This window comes from Rhinichthys klamathensis, unplaced genomic scaffold (assembly GCF_029890125.1).
Source record: "Rhinichthys klamathensis goyatoka isolate OS25496 unplaced genomic scaffold, OSU_Roscu_1.1 h1tg000055l_1, whole genome shotgun sequence".
In the NCBI taxonomy this organism is placed as follows: domain Eukaryota; kingdom Metazoa; phylum Chordata; class Actinopteri; order Cypriniformes; family Leuciscidae; genus Rhinichthys; species Rhinichthys klamathensis.
The window spans coordinates 4,307,782-4,327,659 of record NW_026606600.1 but is presented as its reverse complement, the minus strand read 5'-3'; the positions used below and the strand labels follow the sequence as shown (position 1 = coordinate 4,327,659).

Genomic DNA, 19,878 nt, shown 5'->3' with positions numbered 1-19,878 from the left:
ATCTAAACACACAGACCAGTGAGTCTCCAAGAGTTTCGGAATTCAAGACAGCAGTGGCAGAATCTCTGAAACGGTGCATATCACTGTTGAGGATGTTGAGAAAGTGGCTCTACCTCTGATTGCCGCAACATCGGATCCAAGACACAAACATCTGCAGTTTCTTGAGACAGAGCTTCGAGAGAGAGTAAAGGAGAGTCTGAAACAGCTTTACGACAGCGTTACAAATTCTGTCTCACCCATTCAAAATGACCCTCAGCCTGATCGAGCAGCAGCAACTACGGCGCTCGACACTCTTTTCGGTGAGGATTACGGCACTAGCGCGAGTGATTTTTGTTCGCGTGACACTGAAATTGAACGCTACTTCAGTGAGCCATGCATCTCTGTAAACCAGGACCCTCTACTGTGGTGGAAGGTAAATGAGAATCAGTTTACAAAGCTGAGCATCATTGCCCAGTGGTACCTAGCTGTTCCTGCGACATCTGTTCCAGCGGAGCGCGTTTTTTCCACCGCCGGGCTAACTACGCACACGCCTCTCACCTGTGCACGTAGACCAACTTATCTTTTTGAACAAAAATATGTAGGCTGTAGCCTATAGTTAAGTTTCATCAGGCGTGGCAAATAGGCCTATACAGGATATTATCTTTTTGTGTTTGTTTTAATAAATGATTCCATCTGTTTTATTTACACATAGAAGTCGTTTGTTACACTTGTTAAATGAAAACTAAGCTGTTCATTTTTGTTTTTGTTTCATATGCTGCTGAAGTAGCCTGACACTGAAGAGAACGTTTTATTTACTGTTGAATAAAGTAGCCTAAAAGTATCATGTGTATTCATTTTTATGATGATGAACATATCCTTTAAAGGTGCCCTAGAATGTTTTTTTATTTTATTTTATAATGTTTCCTGGGTCACCCTTATAATGTTAGTATGTTTTTTAGATAAAAAATAATCATAATTTAGAAATAAATGGCATTTTTCCTAGCCTGCTTTTAGCCTCTGATTTGAACACTCTGTTTGAAGGGGCGTGTCTGCTGTGGGATTCAGTGTAACCGCGGCCACTGCTGTGATTGGCTGACATGCTTGCATATGAAATAGCAACGCATTACATGTGAAACTCTCTCCCGAATACTTTTACTACTGCTATTATACGTTTTTACTATAACAGCTATCGAGATTAACGAATCGTGAGATGTTTTTAAAGTATTTAGATCTATTCCCATCACATAAAATGTTGCCGTGATGAGCATTGAGCAGATGACAGTGTTGAGCGCGAGAATGAAGATATTATCATTGCAAAGCAGTTTCTGCACTCTCTCTGCTTTCACCAATGCAAACGCGATGATGTAAATACAGTAAGAGCGTCGTTGTGCAGTAACGTGCGTCATTGATTTCATAACGAGTTTGGCAAGTGTCCAGATAAACTCGCGCTGTGTGGAAAGATTGTTCTTTGATCGCTTTCTGTATATAATTTGTTCACAATTTAAATACGATTATTTTCATCCTACTAAAAGAAACGATGTGAAGCTGATATTTTAGTCACTGGCTTGACTTACTGATGCATAAACAGTATTGAACGATTTTGAGAGAAAGATTACCTGTCTGAACTTGAACAATTACACATCAGAAAGAGTTGCTTGGTAGCTCGATCCGAGGCCAGCTCTGTATTGGCCCAAGTTGAGGAAACACTCGGTGAAATGTTTGGAAATTTCCAGAGAAAATAAAATTAACCCATTGTTTCTTCAGAGGCTCAGATGAAGGAACTAAAAAATACTTTTGTGTTCATGTGTACATCCACACTGAGCAACTGCCATGCTTCGGCTGCGCAGTTCCGCCTGGCATTGAGGGCTGGCATTATGCAAATATTTGGAGGCGTACATATTAATGATCCCGACTATTGCGTCACAGTCGGTATTGTGTGGAGAACGGACCGTTTTTCAGGGGTGTTTTTCATAAACGTGAATTAAATGAGAACGCGAAAACAGTCCAGTTTGAGATTCACTCTATGTCATGTCCATGCACTGAACTCTTGTTATTTGACTATACCAAGGTAAATTCAATTTTGAATTATAGGTCACCTTTAAATTGTATTCAGAATTCATCAATCATGTGTTTTTCAGTAATTTAAGTCAGTTTTACTCTGACTTAAGTGTGTTTTAGCCAATATACTGCAAAATAACATTTTGTTCTATCAGAAAGTGCTAATGTAATCCAAAACATTGCTAAAATATTAAATTGATATCATTGTCTACATGACAGACACGCTCCGCCACCTCCCCCGAACACTCAACGTTGAATGAGAGTGAGGTAAAATGTAAATAGTGAAACATTTAATAAGTCAACTGTTATAGGAAATAAATTGTTAAACGACCGACAGTAACATCCAGTTATGCAAACTATTCAACTTTTTTCTCAAATATGGCCGTTTTGAATTGAAAATGATCCTAAGTGTGATGATACAAAAAAAACGTTTTATGTTTTCAATACGTATACAAATAAAAGTACATAATTATGTGCATTTTAATGCAAATATTATGTGTGAACAGTTAAAAATTATTATTTCCAAACTAGAATTAAACCTAGGATTTCCTACACTGTTGTTTTTCTTTATGCTTTCTACAAAAAAAAAAAAATGGTCCCCTCAAGACATGGTTACTATAACCGTTACTATAATGGTTCCTTGCCGTTTAGTCCAAGGAAGAAGAAGATAAACAAAGCATATCAAAATAAAGACATCACTTAATAAATGAAGCAAGCTCAGATAAAACAACAAGAGTAACATAACAAACAATGTGCATAGCACAAACAATACCCTACAATGAATGAAAGGAAATGAGGAACTTAAATACACAATGATGATTAACTCAAAGACTAACAGGTGTGATCCTAAATGAGTGTCCATGACAACTGATTAGTGGCAGGAAAAGGAGAACAAAGGAACATAGGAAAACAGATGACTAAACATACAGAAAACAGAAAACAAAAACAAAACTAAGGCAAAACGTAACATTTACAGCCTTGTAGAGATTCTCCTTATTTTTCTTTTCTTTTCTTGCCACTTTTAATAGTTATGATAGCCTAAGTATGAAAAATAGTGCAAGCAAAATATTACAGTTTGGTCTGACTCTGAAAATACGAAAACGAGACAGAAAGCAATGACTGCTCTCTTCACCCCTCTGTGCCCAGTCAGCTGAACTCCCGAATAAAATGGCTGCAGCTGCCTAAACCCAGTGATTCAGCCTGTCAATCCCGCTGGTGAAAGAACCAAAAACAGTGACATCCCCAAAAGCCAACAACCTCAGCATTTTAACTCTCCCTGAGAACCATTACCTCTCCCTGAGAACCCTTACATCAAACACATCTCAGTCCAAAGTCTGCCTGGCAGTCAGCATATTTTGCACATAATTGTCAAAAAGTGCACAAGTTTTAAGTATATATATGTACGTACATTTTCATATCTCTTATCACTAGCTTGTTTATACGATAGGCAGATGCTGTGATTTTATAGTGGACACTTTAAGATAATATACATGTGAAATGATCAAATAATCAACTAAGATATATATTTCATGTCTAAATATTTATCTATTGGGTGAGTGGCCTCCAATCTGTGTCCTGATCACCCTTTGAGGGTTTATTTTGCGATAATGACCAACCACATGATCCTTTTCTTAAACTGTTTATTTGTAGTTTATTGTGTTCTTTATTCTTAATTATTACCTCTTCAAGTGTAACAGATACATAGGCCTACTGAGCTCCAAAGAGTGTGTATCAAGTTGGCTTTCTACCAGCCATCTGAGTCTTTAATCAGCAGTATGGCTGAAATCCAGAGTAAACAAATGAATCTACTGCAAGACTGAATATCTGTAATACCCTCCGCAAAACCTGTGGTTAACCCTGGCACTCTGATAGAGCATGGCCCGCCAAATATTGTCTAAAATCTCTGTCAAAGTCATTTGCAAAAACATAAATACCAGACAAAACCGTAAACTTGTGAACAGCTGTGACGTTAGTTAAGAGGCATTTGACTTTCTGACTAAATGCTACAGAGAACCTCATTATGGCAGCGTTCACACTAAATAGGTCAGTACTGTTGGGTGGGTATATCTGTGTGGCACACATTTCTACACTAATATACCTCCCCCTCATGCTAACAATGATATTGTAATCTATGACTTGTTTCCTACCTATATGCCCTCATTTCAAAACTGTATGTGTCCCCCACTTACTCTGTTGGTACTTACCTGTTTTATCATAATGTGCATTCTTTATTCATCACAACCAGGCCAATCACTCTTCCTGTAAACTTTTGAACAACTTCTGTTATTATATTAAACAGAATGACAGACCTACTTGCACTGAAAATGTCAAAAGCACTCAACAGGACCAAGACACCCAGATTCAAGTGTCATTCCTGGCCCTTTTACGAGGGTCGGGATGCAGTCAGGTGACCTTCTTGAAGGTCCTGTGGGGCAAATAATGTAATCATTTTAAGTGTTAGTACATGTGGGCTGTTTTTTTTTTTTTTTTTTTCAGGAAACCAGTGGATCTGATTCTGGTATTGAGGAAAGAAATGGAGTTTGTTTTCACAGCACCTTAATAATCCTCTTATTTGTGTTCAACCAATGAGGGAAGAAAGAAAGAACGATGTCAGAGATTATCTGCCTGCCCTATCAACTGGCATTAACCCAGTGCAGATTACTGCAGTTTTTTGTCATAATGAAGAATACATGGCAGATATTAGCATGTGCTAAGACTGCACCCTTGTGGCTGCAAAATCATTTCTGTGGCCGCTTTGCCTTGAGATAAACCGAGATGCTAAGATCAAATTTAAATCAGCACAAAAGGCCTCTTTTTTTACATCCTACCCCCGGAAATCTTTGAGATTCAGGGCATTTTTAAGAGTGGCCATTTGGTTTAATCATTCACTCTGGATAAAATGAGTAATGCTATTTGGAGACAGCTAATGTTCTTCAGACATACTAGCAGACCTTCCACTCTTGAAGCTCTCCATATGTATTTGAATGTAGAGCTCATTGTGCTTCATCGCACCCCTCTTATACCTCCACTGCTCTAGCCATCAAACCACTAGTCAAAGTTTTCCACTTGACATGAGACTATCCTGTGTCTGTGAAAAACACTAGCAGAAAGGTGTGATGTTAAATTGCTGAGAAAGAAGAGCACTGACAGTTAAGAAAATGTGCAGCATAAAAAAAAGTATTTTGAGACAAGTGGGAGAATATCAGAGAGTGATAAGAGGGATGTGGTGGGAATTTAGTTGTTATTTTAACTTCTCAATTTGTTTGGTTGGAATATTAATTACAGTTGGTCCTGAAAAACCCAACAGATCAAGGGATTTATAAACATTGTGCTTATTAAAGTTATTAAATAGTCAATTAAGGGGGAAATGATGAAAATGTAAGTAAATGTAAGTGGGCTGCATTACATTTTTAACAAAAGGCTTTGATCAATACCAGCTCCTCTGTGATTTTAGGAATGCACAAATGTCCCGGAAACGAGATGGAGGTTGTGGCACTTTAATAAATTCCTTTGTTAGTTTTCATACAGTTAACCTTTGACCTTCACATTAGCACATAGAAGCAGCCAGCGGATGAATGGTAATCTTTTTAACAGGCAAATGCAGAGCAGTGATGCCAGATTTATAGTCTCATTGGTTGGAAAAGAGCCTGCAATAAAAGCACTTGTCCATTAAATATAACATGTGACTCTCTTGATAATCTCGTTGTCTATAAATCCTTTGTGTGAGTCTCAGGAAGAGACTCATTATGAACTAAACACTGAAGTAGTAGCCAAATTGTGTAATTTAATAAAGCACACATTGCATTCTTAAAATGCCAGAGCTTCTATGAAGAAAGCAAATGCTATGAATGCTATGAAACAGCAATTTTATTTCAAGAAGCTATAAGAGACAGAGCAAATGTGTAACGCTAACACATGAATTCTCTATGGCAGCTAATGCAGATACCGTCTTGCAAATAACACCATAACTAATGTGACACAGTACAATACTTTTAATGAGAGCAAAAACAAATAGCAAGGATTGTGTGAGAAAACATAGCCAGAGTCTGGGTTTTTCAATTGATTGATAGGGATAATTCATAAAACAAAATCTTCAAATAGCCTACTAAAATTAAACTTTTTTTTAGATTGTTTGGACTGTATCTGAAAGTTATTATTATTGTGCAAGGAAATGTGCAAGCAAATGCTGGCTATCTCACAATGATTATTGCCATTAAATGAAATAAAGAAGATTTATAGCACTCTGCCACACTCAGTCACTGAGATTGTATTGGTAGCCTATAGGATTGCTAGGCCTTGTGTGTTGTCTGTGGTACTCAAGATCTATACAGATGCCTAACAATTAGGTCAAAAGGCTCTTCGTAACTGGAATAAGCATTGGTTGGCTCACAAATAGCCTAACCTCACTGTTAAATCAAGGTCATGCTTTCAAGGTTGATGAACACTGCTTTGATGTGAGCATATTCTAAACCTGAAACTAACAGTTTTAGTTCAGGGAAGAAAGAGCTTTGCTTTCTTCTACCTGTTATGTTATTCTGGAGTGTACTAATGACAGTCATGGCCACATTGGCATGACAGATGTTTTGGAAATGTTTTGCTCACATCTGCCTCACGTGTGTTAGTTAGAGAAATGGGTGTAGGGCCTATGCAAATGCATAATAGGCTACTGAATGCCCATGTCTCAGCCTATATCACAGAACTTTTATCACCCCTCTTAGTTAAAGACAAATAATTTTTTGTTCCCCCCTTTCAAAAACCAAATCACTTTAAAATGGCCCTGATCCACGAGGTAATTCTGTGCAATGATAATAGTTTAAATCTGAGGTCATTGTTGCCATAAATCTGAGATAAAATGTTGCAGATGTATATAATGAGAAATAACTTAATTCTTCTTATTATTCTTCTTATTATTATATCTCTTCAAAGGCAAAAATTGCAAGAAAACTGCCGGACTTTTATAAATAAAACTTTTATTTTAAAAAGCGTTTATAGTGTTTCCGGGTATGACTTCCGGTTGGCTTGTTTTGGCTTCGCAGTGTTTGCGAAGTGATCTGACGTCTGACAGCGTTGGTTGTTGGTTATTCTTTTATCGTTGAGTGGATAATAATGTCAGGGGGAACTCGACTAGAAAACGCCAATCCTCTGATATTTCAGCGATCAGGGGAAAGACTCCTAACTGCCACTGATGAAGATGATGATGTAGCGGACCCCATCGATGACAGAGAAATCTTCGATATCCTTTCAAAATACGTTAACGTTACATCATTTGGCTCTCGCTACACAAGTGCTGTGTAAAGTCTGCCTTGTTGCTTTGAATTATCTGCCATGTTGACAGTTTCTCTTAGCAAGCTGCAATAGTTTAGAAGCCTCAATTTAAATCATTTTGGATACTTTGAGTGAGACCTTAACTAAATGATCACATCTAATCAGATCGATCAACGATCCTGAGCACCCACTGTCCCTCGAAGAACTGAATGTCGTGGAACAAATGCGCGTCAATGTGAGTCTGATCTGCGAGCAGTTTGAAGAAGAATAGACCTTTACACATTAATCAAATGGATACAATATTCTATCTGTCTCTCTTTCACGTTCTTCTCTCCGAGTAGGTGAATGATGAGGAGAGCACAGTGTCTGTGGAGTTCACACCGACTATCCCACACTGCAGTATGGCCACTCTCATTGGCCTGTCTATCAAAGTCAAGCTTCTGCGCTCCCTGCCTGACAGGTTTAAGGTACATTTTAGTGAGCTGCCAAACACAGGCTTGCATTAGGCTTTGGGATTTCCCATCTAAGTCATTCGTTTTTTCCCTATTTGTTGTTAGATTGACGTTCACATCACACCTGGCACACATGCCTCAGAGGATGCAGGTAAACGTTATTATAAAATGACATATTATGAAATAATAGCATGAAATGCATGACATATCATAAATACAGGGGGAAAAAACAGTAGTATTGTGAAATATTAAATACAGTTTAAAATAATGGTTTTCTATTTGAATATACTTTAAAATATAATTTATTTCTGTGATGCAAAGCGGAATTTTCAGCATCATTACTCCGTTCTTCAGTGTCACATGATCCTTCAGAAATCATTATAATATGCTGATTTGCTATTCCGTTATTATCAATGTTGGAAACAGTTGTGCTGCTGAATATTTTTTGGGATTTTTTTCAGGATTCGTTGATGAATATAAAGTAAAGAAAAAGAACAGCATTTATTCAAAATAGAAATATTTTGTAACAATATAAATCTTTACTATCACTGTTTATCAAGTTAACTCATCCTTATTGATTAAAAGTATTAATTTCTTCTAAAAAAAAGAAAAGAAAGAAAGACATTTCTGACCCCAAACTTTTGAAAGGTATTGTTGTATATTGTTACAAAATATTTATATTTTAAATATATGCTGGTCTTTTTTAAGTAAAGAATCCTGAAGTTTTTTTTTTTTTTTTTTTTATATATATATATATTAAGCAGCACAACTGTTTCCAACGTTGATAATAAATCAGCATATTAGAACGATTTCTGAAGGATCATGTGACTGGAGTAATGGCTGATGAAAAGTCAGCTTTGCAGATATATATATATATATATATATATATATATATATATACATACATATATTATACATGGCATATGTGTTTGATATTATCTATTTGATACATCAGGCTTTTATGGCCCATTTAGGATGACATAGTGAGAATATGGAACTCAAACAAGAAAAAAAAAATACACGCATATTATTCAGTCCACTGAGCAAAACTGTAAATTGTGCAGATATTGTTATCTTTATACGTCCAAAACATAAGATATATTTCTGATAGCTTGTAATATAAATTATGAGATTTTTATAAAAGTATAGCAGATCACTTTCCTAAAATGCATATACATGATTTGTTACTCATCTCCCAATAATGTCTTCGTAAGATCCAAGATAATGTTATATAAGTATAAATATTAGGATGTTAAAATGCTTTGTTTTATGATCAAAGCTCTGTAGTTTTAATTGTGGGTGGCAAAACATATAAATGCAATGCACTGCAATGATGATAAAGAAATGTAAAAATAAACATTCCCCAACAGCCTGTTATATCATATTTGATTTTTTTTTATTTAATTTTTTTTATATGCATGTGTAACCCCTCATCCGGGTCCTACTCGACCCACTCTGTGCGGGCCTCGAACCGGGGTCTCCTGCGTGAGAGTCAGGCGCTCTAACAAGGAGGCTAAAGACTGCAGCATCTTGCGTCTGGTCTGTCGCTAGAGCGCCTATTGAGATCAGAGGAGTGAGGTTTACTCGCACAGCAACTACTAGCTGGCCTCCGTTACACATGCATAATCAAATAAAAAGAAAGTTCCCTCAGTCTAGGAAATGTTCATTTTTAAATATTACTTACAAAATAAAAGTTATTTGTATGTTTACACGTGTACTACGACCTGAAGGTGGACTTTTTTTTAGAATTATACTAAAGGCCATTTACTTGATCCATCAGTCAGTGTGCAGAAGGCATGTAGTAGATTGTGTGCATCGTGTTTTTCAGCAAAGTGTTGATAATATATAGGCCTTAGAAATCAATGTATCTGAGTTTGATAATATGTTGTGTTTTTTTCTTCTCCAGTCAATAAGCAGCTCGCTGACAAAGAGAGAGTGGCAGCAGCTCTGGAGAACTCTCAGCTTCTGGAGGTGGTCAACCAGTGTCTGTACACCAGAAGCATGTGATCAGAAGAAGCCTGCCGCTCTAGTGTGCTCCTTTGACACGTTATCTTGATTGAACTCCTAAAGGCAAGCCAGAGTTGTGTGATGATGATAATAATAATGTGAGCGCCTTTATCATTATTGTTATTGTTTTGCTTCTTTTATAATTCTATTGCTACACTCACAGTACCAGATCAGGAAGACTGATTAGTACTTATAAAGTGAGAGGTGAGCTAAAAAGGTGTCAGGAAAGGAAACCACAGTAATAGAGAACGTATGGGAGAAACAGAATTCATTTTTATGTTACGTGGATACAGAACGAAAAGTTATTTTGTAACTATGTCATATATTTGTGAATATGTACAAAATTACTTTTAATAGTAGTCTCATTTTGACATAGCATCCTTTTAGAGTTGTTTTCAAAGACATTTCTTATTGATCAAAATGGAGCATGTGTACAGCAGAAATAGTTTGGACTGCTTTGTTTTGTACCTCTTGTTTTTGCCAATAAAAAATTGAAAATTAATTTTGTGAGTTTAAGAAAAAGTTCAAGCAATTACACATAAGCAAACAATATTTTCCCAAGGTCAGTTGTATTGATGTTGATGTCTGAGTATTTCACAATCTGCTCAGTTACTAGGATTTTCACGCACAACCATTTCTAGGGTTTACAAAGAATGGTGTGAAAAGGGAAAAACATCCAGTATGCGGCAGTCCTGTGGGCGAAAATGCCTTGTTGATGCTAGAGGTCAGAGGAGAATGGGCCGACTGATTCAAGCTGATAGAAGAGCAACTTTGACTGAAATAACCACACGTTACAACCGAGGTATGAGGCAAAGCATTTGTGAAGCCACAACACGCACAACCTTGAGGCGGATGGGCTACAACAGCAGAAGACCCCACCGGGTACCACTCATCTCCACTACAAATAGGAAAAAGAGGCTACAATTTGCAAGAGCTCACCAAAATTGGACAGTTGAAGACTGGAAAAATGTTGCCTGGTCTGATGAGTCTCGATTTCTGTTGAGACATTCAGATGGTAGAGTCAGAATTTGGCGTAAACAGAATGAGAACATGGATCCATCATGCCTTGTTACCACTGTGCAGGCTGGTGGTGGTGGTGTAATGGTGTGGGGGGTGTTTTCTTGGCACACTTTAGGCCCCTTAGTGCCAATTGGGCATCGTTTAAATGCCACGGCCTACCTGAGTATTGTTTCTGACCATGTCCATCCCTTTATGGCCACCATGTACCCATCCTCTGATGGCTACTTCCAGCAGGATAATGCACCATGTCACAAAGCTCGAATCATTTCAAATTGGTTTCTTGAACATGACAATGAGTTCACTGTACTAAAATGGCCCCCACAGTCACCATATCTCAACCCAATAGAGCATCTTTGGGATGTGGTGGAACGGGAGCTTCGTGCCCTGGATGTGCATCCCACAAATCTCCATCAACTGCAAGATGCTATCCTATCAATATGGGTTAACATTTCTAAAGAATGCTTTCAGCACCTTGTTGAATCAATGCCACGTAGAATTAAGGCAGTTCTGAAGGCAAAAGGGGGTCAAACACAGTATTAGTATGGTGTTCCTAATAATCCTTTAGGTGAGTGTATGTTATTGCAATTTAACAAGTTACTGACCTGTGTTATAGCTAATTAAGTTATAATTGAAACTTTTTTGTCATCTAAAGGTTTGAAGATAATCCATAGTCTGTCTAAAATAAAGGCAGAAGACCGGGATGATGCACAGATATTATAATAAACACAATAGGTACTAAGCAGTCGATTTAGATTACACTTGCTTGGCTTTCAAGTCATAAAAAGTGCTTTCTGTGGCATGCATTAAAAATGTATGATAGATATTATTTCATGTAATAGAACTCTTATTCAATAGTCTTTTTATAAATGACCAGACTAGCTAACGTTGCAAGTCTTTTTCGGTCCAGTCATAAAATACCGAACTTTCAAATTAATTTTTGTTATCGTGCATCTATAAGTAGAAAGGACATATGTCAGGTCACATCTTTGTGTCTCACAATCTCATTGTCTGAATAAAACAATATACATTATAAATGATGCAGTGCATCAACTAACTGTGATTTATACATGTATTATGATTATGCTTATGTCCAAGACTTGGTTATGTCTATTGCTCTGTAAAGTGTTTCTTCATGGTTAAGCAGTTATATTCCAGGCCAGGCCTTAGCATGTTAGGTGAATTTTAGAAGCTAGTGCAGGCTATAAAAAAATCCCATAACTTTGGCAAGTCATTGCAATAAATAAACATCCTCAACATAATAAGTCTGTGTGTAAAAGAACTGAGTGGAGCCTACTTGGCAAATTTATTCAAAGTCTGAGAGTCGGTCTCTACACATGAGAGCAAATGAATAAAAAAAAATCAGATCTAATAAAACATGAAGAAATGGTCATTTATGTACCGATCCTTGCCACTAGATGGCAACATTGAACTACCTATAAATGCACTCCAGCAAAATGTGATGAAAGGGTCGTTTTGCCCTTGACAATTACAAGATATACAAAAAAAAAAAAAAAAGGTTTCAAGTGATGATGTTTCAAGACGTACGTACAAAAAAATACATTTTTGTGACTTTACAATTTGTAACTATGTCATGAATTAATTTAATGTTAATGTACCAAACTGTACAAGTATTTTAATTTTGTTACTGTAAAATACTGATGATAATAAAAGGGGGTACAACTAAAAGCATAATGATGACTTAAAAATGTACCTTTCCTGCAGATGTAACTAATAATATTAGGCTAATATAGAGCACATTTTGCCACACAACCAAGAAAACATCAGAATAACAAACATAACACTAAAATTATGCTATAATTAAATACTAACTAAATAACATAAAATGCTACAGAAAACACCCCAGTGTAAGAGAGCGAGATAATTTAAAATAGCCTACATTCTGTAATTCATAGCTACTTCTAAAACATTTGACAGCAACATGACATAGACGTTGTCTATTGAAATATATTTTACCATATATGGTTAGGCGTCTTATACTAATTTACAGCATTTTCACATGGTTTGCCCTATAAAAATGACGATTTTTACAGTGCAGCTGTTCTCCGGCTATAGACCATTAAACCAGGTAAAACCAGTGTTTGTTTCAGCAGTGTAATGAAAGGGAAAAAAATGTGTGAACCCTGATTTCTTTTCTTGAAGCATTGATGACTGGTTATACGCCTTTACAGACAAAGAACGCATTTGGCGGAACCTGATTAAACCCATCGTCGTCCACGCACTAGGCACTACACGAGCAGGGGAGGGAAGACCCCTCTCTGCAGGACGCCCTCGCAAGATTGTGAATCACACGCCCCTCCCTCAAAATCATATTACTATGAGTGATTCTCCGAGGCAAGCCCTCCCTCGGGCTGACGTCACTCACTCGCATAAATAAGGCATCCGTATCGTCAGAGATTATAAGCGAAACCCTCAGTGGAAGAATAACGGAGTTAAAACGGGACAACTGGAATTTTGACATTGAACGGAAGACGTTATAGCCGCACTCACATGTAAGTATAATTTTGACATGTTTTCATATCTCTTGGTAGTATTATAGGTAGGCTATAAGTACAGCTGTTATAATATAGTTCTACACAGACAGGTTTGGAGTCATGACTTTGAACAAAGGAGACAAGTTGAGGAACATGGATAAGAGGAGAGGTAGCATGCCGTTTCCCCTCCACCTGCAGAACTTGCACAGAAGGAGCATGCCAGTGGACGACCGAGAGCTGCACTCGATGCCCGAGGCTCAACCCACCGAGCTGTCCAGCCTCATGCGCTACTGTCCGGGAGAGCAGCACAGGAACAGCTGCGTGTCCGACTCCTCCGACTCGGTCATCTCCTCCGGCAGCGACTCAGACGGACAGGTCTACAAGGTGGTTCTCCTGGGCGAGCACGGCGTTGGGAAGTCGAGTTTGGCGAGAATATTCGGTGGAGTTGAAGACAGTAGCGACTGCGAGGAAACGGGTAAATATCTATATTGCATCTTTACCCTTCAGACCTATCATTTCAGAAGATTTTAGGACACAGTCAGTCTTAAGTGCAGCATCTGTCTTAAGTGAGGTGGTCCTTTAAAAAACAAAACCAGAAAAAAACCTGTGTGATATATCGTGTGCTTATGTATTGCACTTTAATTTCAGGAAACACATATGACAGATCCCTTGTGGTTGATGATGAGGAGACGTCAATCCTTCTGTATGATATATGGGAACAGGTAAGCAATCAACATTAAGAGTAATATTTATTCACGTATTTATTTTAAATTCATTTAAAAAAATACAAATATTTTAAATTAATTAAACTAATTACAAATAATACAATATTTTAAATTAATTAAAATAAATATAAATAGATTTAAAAAATGGAATGGATTATGATTACCATAAACTTTGCATTGTATAACCGTAAATTTTATTCCTACAGGATAACAGCCAGTGGCTGAAAGATCAGTGCATGCGTATGGGAGATGCCTATATCATCGTGTACTCGGTGACAGACAAGTCCAGTTTTGAGAAAGCTTCAGAGCTACGAATCCAGCTGCGCAGAGCTCGGCAGTCAGAAAACATCCCCATCATCCTGGTGGGAAACAAGAGTGACTTGGTGCGGTCCCGAGAAGTTTCTGTAGATGGTAAGATTTCACCCATCTTCTTCTCTATTTTAAATATGGCATGTAGAAACACAGACTTTGCAGCCTCTGGTTGGAGTCATGTTTTGGATAAAGTACTCATCTCTCCTGAGCTTTGAGGAACAGCCAGGAGGCATATAGTAATGATGACACTGTAGCCTCAGTCCCTCTGGTAATGGAGTTATTGCTCACCTGCATCTCTTTTTCCGTGTCTCTCTAGAGGGCAGTGCCTGTGCCGTTGTGTTTGACTGCAAGTTCATTGAGACCTCAGCTTCCCTGCATCACAATGTGCGCGACCTCTTCGAGGGCATCGTACGGCAAATTCGCCTTCGCAAGGACAGCAAGGAAGAGAACGCCCGCCGCATGGCCAACTGCAAGCGCCGCGAGAGCATCAGCAAAAAGGCCAAACGTTTCCTGGGCCGTATGGTGGCCCGGAAGAACAAGAAGATGGCCTTTAGACAGAAGTCCAAATCCTGTCACGACCTGTCAGTGCTCTGAAAAACTGGACTAATGTGCGCTCTGATACCCACGACCAGAAGCTGTGTGTTTTAATGTTAATATAAGGACTATTTAGCTGTACAGACAAATATGAACTTGTTTTGTAAACTGAAAAGGAGATTATATATGAAACAAAACTGACAAAATCATGTTGATTATGATGGCCGGCATGAGGCTTTTTTATTGTTACGTTACTTTTTTTTTTGTTTCGTTGCCTTAATATGTATAGTTGTCAAATTCTACGCATGTAAATAGGAGGTAAATCCACCAATCACAATGTTCCCTTCGGAGAGCTATGGTTATGTTTGCACGGAGGCAAAAGAAATTGGTTCTTTTCCTGATGTGGACTACAGCTGTATCAGATGTGGAATGCACATGTGTGCATATAGATGAGCACAAGTAATTTTTTCTTGTTTAAATAACATGGAATCTAATGTTACTTGAAACTGAGTGCGCAGGTTCGTAACTCAGCCAAGACACCAAACTAGAAGGTTTGGGGTTTTTTTTTTTTGCGTGGGGTAGGGGAGGGCAAGAGGCAATATAAGAAGTTTCAATATAAGAGGTCTGACATATAGCTACTTCGACATCTATGCTCCGTGTGCAAGTGACGACATAGAAGCAATAAATTATGTTTTGTGAGCTGTTTTTAACAACGTTTGATTTGCACTTAAAGGCATTTAATATTATTGAGTTGTTAATTTTGTTACATGTTTACAATTGTTTTTTTAATAAAAAAAAAATATATATATATATATATATATATAAAACAATCTGAATTTACTCTTTCTACAAACACAAAATACATGATTCAAACTTGAGGTTATAATACCATGTAATTTATTCCCCCATACATATGCAAGCCAAGGACGATGTAGTATAATTGGAGGAAACAAGGTAGTTAAAGGTTTTCTCAGACAAATTAAGAAAGCTAATCATTAATCAGATACAAGGCAGATGCAATGCTTTTCTAACTCTTTAGCCATTCTCAATTTCGCTATCGGCAAGTGTGGACGGGAGGTAAGAGCTGCTTTTATTAAACAACATAGGCCTATATGATCAGATAAACAGAAGAAAAAAGCGCATAAGATTTTGCTGTATCCGGGATATGTTCAGTTCACCCTGACGGTAATTTGGAGATTTTTGGTGTCGTTTTAAATTATTTGCGTTGTTTTTATTAGGCTACACTTATTCTTATTTCATCATAAAACATCCGCATTTTACTTGTTACAGTAGACTATCGTAACTTTATTTAGGCTATATTTTATTTATTTTTTAAAGTGCAAGCAGATCTATTTAGTTCTGTGTCACATGGCGTATTAGGCTATATGGTATTTTTTTGTTCTTTTACTGACGTAATCACGGAGTAGTTCTTTTTTTTTTTTTTTTTTTTTTTTTTTTTTTTGATGTAATCGCTGCGTATTATTTATCCTTTTCTGAAACCGGTAGGCCTACCTCCCGGATATTCTTGTTTTATGTATTGTATTTTAAAAAAAGAAGTTAGCCTAAATTGTGTAGATCTCTGAAAAAAGTGTACACAAGTAACTCGACACTTACGTGATGTTACATTAATGAGATGTAGCCTACTCGAGTTGAACATTAACTGGAGAAAAAGTATGATGGCACGCTTGATTCGTTCACTCAGCCAATTACATTCTCTTAAACGTGTACCCAATGGTTTTTAGTTTAGTTTAGTTTAGTTTAGTTTAGTTTAGTTTAAACGTTTGTATAGCCTACACTACAGTTATGTAGGCTTAGGCTACATTCACATAAGATTCTAAGTGTTCAGGAACAGGCCTACATGTGGCTCTTGGTTAAAACAAAATCAACACAAACTTAGGCAGCTACTGAGTGCACCTTAAAAGCAAATCCAGTATTCAATTTCTATCTTTATCTCTTCTCTGTGAACTGAACAAAACTCAAGCTTGAACTTTAAAGAAAATAAGCAGTTAAATGCTAAAATTATGTTGTTGTTTTTGTCTCAGGCATGAAGGCCGCTGTTGGCTCGATGGAATCTCTGAGTGCTTGCTTTATTGCACTGAGCGTAAGTTCTCTTGGCCTTTTTGTCTGGAATAGGCCTATATACATGTTTACCACTCACCATGATTTAACTTCTGCAATTAATTGCTTTCTATTTTAGGTGCTGACTCAGAACATTTTGATTTCTGAGACCGCTCATCTTAAAATTGGTGTTCCTGAAAACTATGATGGTATTTTCCCATGGTACCTCACCAAGGTGAGTTCTTTCTAAGGAGGACAAAATATTTTTGGAAAGTTTACATATTAGTAGACGATTTAGCTTGGCTTATATTAGGTATATTTGTCCACTGTAAAAATAAATATCAGAAAATAAGCTGTGAAGGTTAAGAGCAGTTTTTTGCACTTAATACAGGATGATACAGGTTACCACTTTGTCTAGCAATGGTTTTGTTGACTAGGCTGATGAAAAGGGCATTGCAGTAATCAAGATGGGAAATTATGATGGCAAGGAGAATGTCAGACTCTCTCATTCTCATATTACATATGCTGTGGAGGTGTGCCGTTTTGCAGTCCAGACCAGAATAAGTGATGTAGGCTAATCTTCAAATGTGAGAAGATGTAATACCAAGGTTCTGAACATTTTAGTTGGCTAAAAATTTTAATAAGCAGTTCTGACAGACAAAGCAACATATTGTCAGATCTGGTGACTAAAATACCACAAAGATTACTGAGTGAAAGATATTTTGTTCTGCGTGTTATTTATAGACTGGATTTAGTTGGTTAAAATGGACTGTCCTTGTGCTGTTTTCCAAATGACTAAAGAAAGAGTTCTGTCAATGTATTAATGAATGCTTCTAAGAGCAATGTAGAGAAAGGACTGAAAAAGCAGAGCATTGAACATGCCATTCAATAAATCCTACATCCCACTCCTCAGAGCACTCAGAACTCAAGGTGTAATTATGAGCAGGCATTCACGCAACAACCAGTCATCACCAAGCTAAATATGGAGCTCCTGTACAATGCTTTACTTCAAGCCTTGTGTCAGAAATCTTTACCAGATGTCGTTTAGTAATAGCCCAGTTGCTCTCCAAAAAGCTTTTTGCTTAGACACTGTAATTGGCGGCATTTCTGAAGCACTGTTTGGGTCCTAGTCCTTCTTGCTCGCCATTTTCTGAATTTGACGACATGCTATCAAAACAGTCTCTGTGCAATGTCCAAATCAAGTATAATGGCCTACATGTGAGTGGGTGGATAATTACCCACACCCTGTGTGATCACTGAAGGGGCAGGATGATGGCTACAGAATATTTGTTTAGGCTTTAAAAATAAGTGACAAATGAGGGCTGACGCATTCATGTATTTTTTTTTTTGTTATTATTATTTAGCTCTCACCGGAGTGTTGTGTTCTTGCTGCAAGGCCCCCAGATAGAATTGATAATTTTTTCGCTAGCTTTTTTTACCACAGTCAATCAAAACAAGCAAGCATGGGTTTAAAAGACTGTTCCCTGGATATCCGTGCAGGTGTGTAGGTTGCATATCAGATTGAACAGACATCAGGGGGAAAGGCGAGCTACAAAGTGCCACACAAGTCATGCTGTGTGCAATTAGCGCTTCAATCAATCTTTACCTTTCCCAAATAAACACTCACTGGCATGCTATTCTAAATAAGCAGGGCAAGCATGGAAAAACACTATTCAGAGTTACATTCCAGGAACCAAACAAAATAATTTAAATTCACTGCATGGGAATTATTGGTATGACACGGGCTATTCTGGTTTGTGTGCTATTTAAGACATGTGATCACACTGTACCTAGCATTGGATGTGCCATTGGACACAAAGCATCATGCTCAGCTTAATTCAGAATATCCGTGCGAATTGGTGTCAACCACTGAGTCACACAACAGCAGCAGCCATGTTTGTTTACAGTCACATACATTTAGAGAAGGGGTCAGCCAAACATCAATCTCACTGACCACTCCAACTACACAACCAGTGGCCCTGTTTACACTAACAGGCGTTAATGTGCCCTTCAAGTGGAGTTGGAATTTCATAATTATTAGTTTCAAGCTCATGAATGTCCAAAGTGTTAGCCTGGGAAAACCCAGACAACTTCCGGCAAATTTAGATTTGCTCTGCAAGTCTTTCTAAAGAGGTCTTTCAAGCCCATTTCTAATCCGTCGAAATCGCTGCACCAATCAGAAACGTTGGGGCGGACTTTACACGATGACGACAGCACAGCAACGGTGAAGCAGATTTTGTACATTTACAAAGATGGATGCCGCCGTGGAACTAGGGGTGTGACGGTTATAGTTGAACACCGTAATTAGAACTCTATAACCGCCAAAACCATGTTATAAAAATATTTTTTTTCACAAAAATTTTTTAGCATAGAGAATGTTTAAATACTAATATCAGCTTACGCGGAAAACGTAGGCGGAGTTAGTGGTGCTTCGGAGGCTGCTACTGCTGGAGATGATTCGGGAGAGGTCTGTACCCCTTTACCGATCAGAGCGCGCGCTGACACGGAGTAAAGCCTTGTTTATACTCGACGCATCCGCACGAGTGCGAAGGTGCGCGTGGCAAAAATGACGCGTTCGGTGCGCAAGACCGGCAAGACCCCATTTCGCCCTTGCCTGTGTGCACGGCTTTTTTTGGAACAGCGCGCGCGGCGCCGCGTCCGAGGATGAACGACTTTAAGCCGAATCTGCCCGAGCATGTACGTCTCACTGCACCAGTTTGCTCGTCTAAATTGCAAAGTTCATTGCAAAGGTTTTTTTGTTAAGGTTTTGTTTACTGTGTGTGATTTATTTAATGGAAAGCACATTCACTTCTAGTTGTCTTGCTGTAAATTTTACATAAACGTAGAGCAAGTAGCTAATCAGTGTCTGCTTGTTTATTCAAATTGTTCTATAACAGACAAACATCGCTCTGCATACGTCATCTCCTTCATCGCTCTGATTGGTTTTAGGTCTATCCAATTGCGCCCATAGGCATT

At 37.9% G+C, this 19,878-nt stretch overlaps 3 protein-coding genes across 5 annotated transcripts in view; all 3 read left to right on the top strand.

Moving 5' to 3' along the window:
* The first annotated feature begins 7,056 nt into the window (after nucleotides 1-7,056).
* ciao2b (cytosolic iron-sulfur assembly component 2B) lies at nucleotides 7,057-10,263 on the top strand. Its single transcript, XM_056248383.1, has 5 exons — nucleotides 7,057-7,270; nucleotides 7,458-7,537; nucleotides 7,644-7,769; nucleotides 7,860-7,905; nucleotides 9,661-10,263. Exons 1-5 carry the CDS (start codon nucleotides 7,144-7,146, stop codon nucleotides 9,759-9,761), a joined length of 480 nt encoding a protein of 159 aa, XP_056104358.1. The 5' UTR covers nucleotides 7,057-7,143; the 3' UTR covers nucleotides 9,762-10,263.
* Nucleotides 10,264-13,163: 2,900 nt separating this feature from the next.
* Nucleotides 13,164-15,648, top strand: rrad (Ras-related associated with diabetes). Of its 3 annotated transcripts, none has more exons than XM_056248472.1 (5): nucleotides 13,164-13,291; nucleotides 13,380-13,748; nucleotides 13,922-13,995; nucleotides 14,205-14,409; nucleotides 14,627-15,648. In XM_056248472.1, exons 2-5 carry the CDS (start codon nucleotides 13,394-13,396, stop codon nucleotides 14,902-14,904), a joined length of 912 nt encoding a protein of 303 aa, XP_056104447.1. In that variant the 5' UTR covers nucleotides 13,164-13,291; nucleotides 13,380-13,393; the 3' UTR covers nucleotides 14,905-15,648. The 3 variants fall into 3 exon arrangements, with proteins under 3 accessions (XP_056104447.1, XP_056104446.1, XP_056104448.1); XM_056248471.1 differs by having other exon boundaries at nucleotides 13,167-13,291; nucleotides 13,384-13,748; XM_056248473.1 differs by having other exon boundaries at nucleotides 13,191-13,291; nucleotides 13,472-13,748.
* Nucleotides 15,649-16,890: 1,242 nt separating this feature from the next.
* cdh16 (cadherin 16, KSP-cadherin) overlaps nucleotides 16,891-19,878 on the top strand; it is a 45,720-nt gene continuing 42,732 nt past the window's right edge. Inside the window, exons 1-2 of the mRNA XM_056248470.1 lie at nucleotides 16,891-16,945; nucleotides 17,042-17,137. Coding sequence (XP_056104445.1) covers nucleotides 16,910-16,945; nucleotides 17,042-17,137 — 132 coding nt within the window. The 5' untranslated portion in view covers nucleotides 16,891-16,909. The remainder of the gene's footprint in view (nucleotides 16,946-17,041; nucleotides 17,138-19,878) is intronic.

What these genes read in the sequence shown, in the direction of transcription:
- rrad (XM_056248471.1), top strand. An exon ending in TAGCGACTGCGAGGAAACGG is followed by an intron (nt 13,749 to 13,921) that starts GTAAATATCTAT and finishes CTTTAATTTCAG; the next exon opens with GAAACACATATGACAGATCC. An exon ending in TGTATGATATATGGGAACAG is followed by an intron (nt 13,996 to 14,204) that starts GTAAGCAATCAA and finishes TTATTCCTACAG; the next exon opens with GATAACAGCCAGTGGCTGAA.
- ciao2b (XM_056248383.1), top strand. Translation starts at nt 7,144, where the DNA reads ATGTCAGGGGGAACTCGACTAGAAAACGCCAATCCTCTGATATTTCAG. An exon ending in CGATGACAGAGAAATCTTCG is followed by an intron (nt 7,271 to 7,457) that starts ATATCCTTTCAA and finishes CTAAATGATCAC; the next exon opens with ATCTAATCAGATCGATCAAC. An exon ending in CCCTGCCTGACAGGTTTAAG is followed by an intron (nt 7,770 to 7,859) that starts GTACATTTTAGT and finishes ATTTGTTGTTAG; the next exon opens with ATTGACGTTCACATCACACC.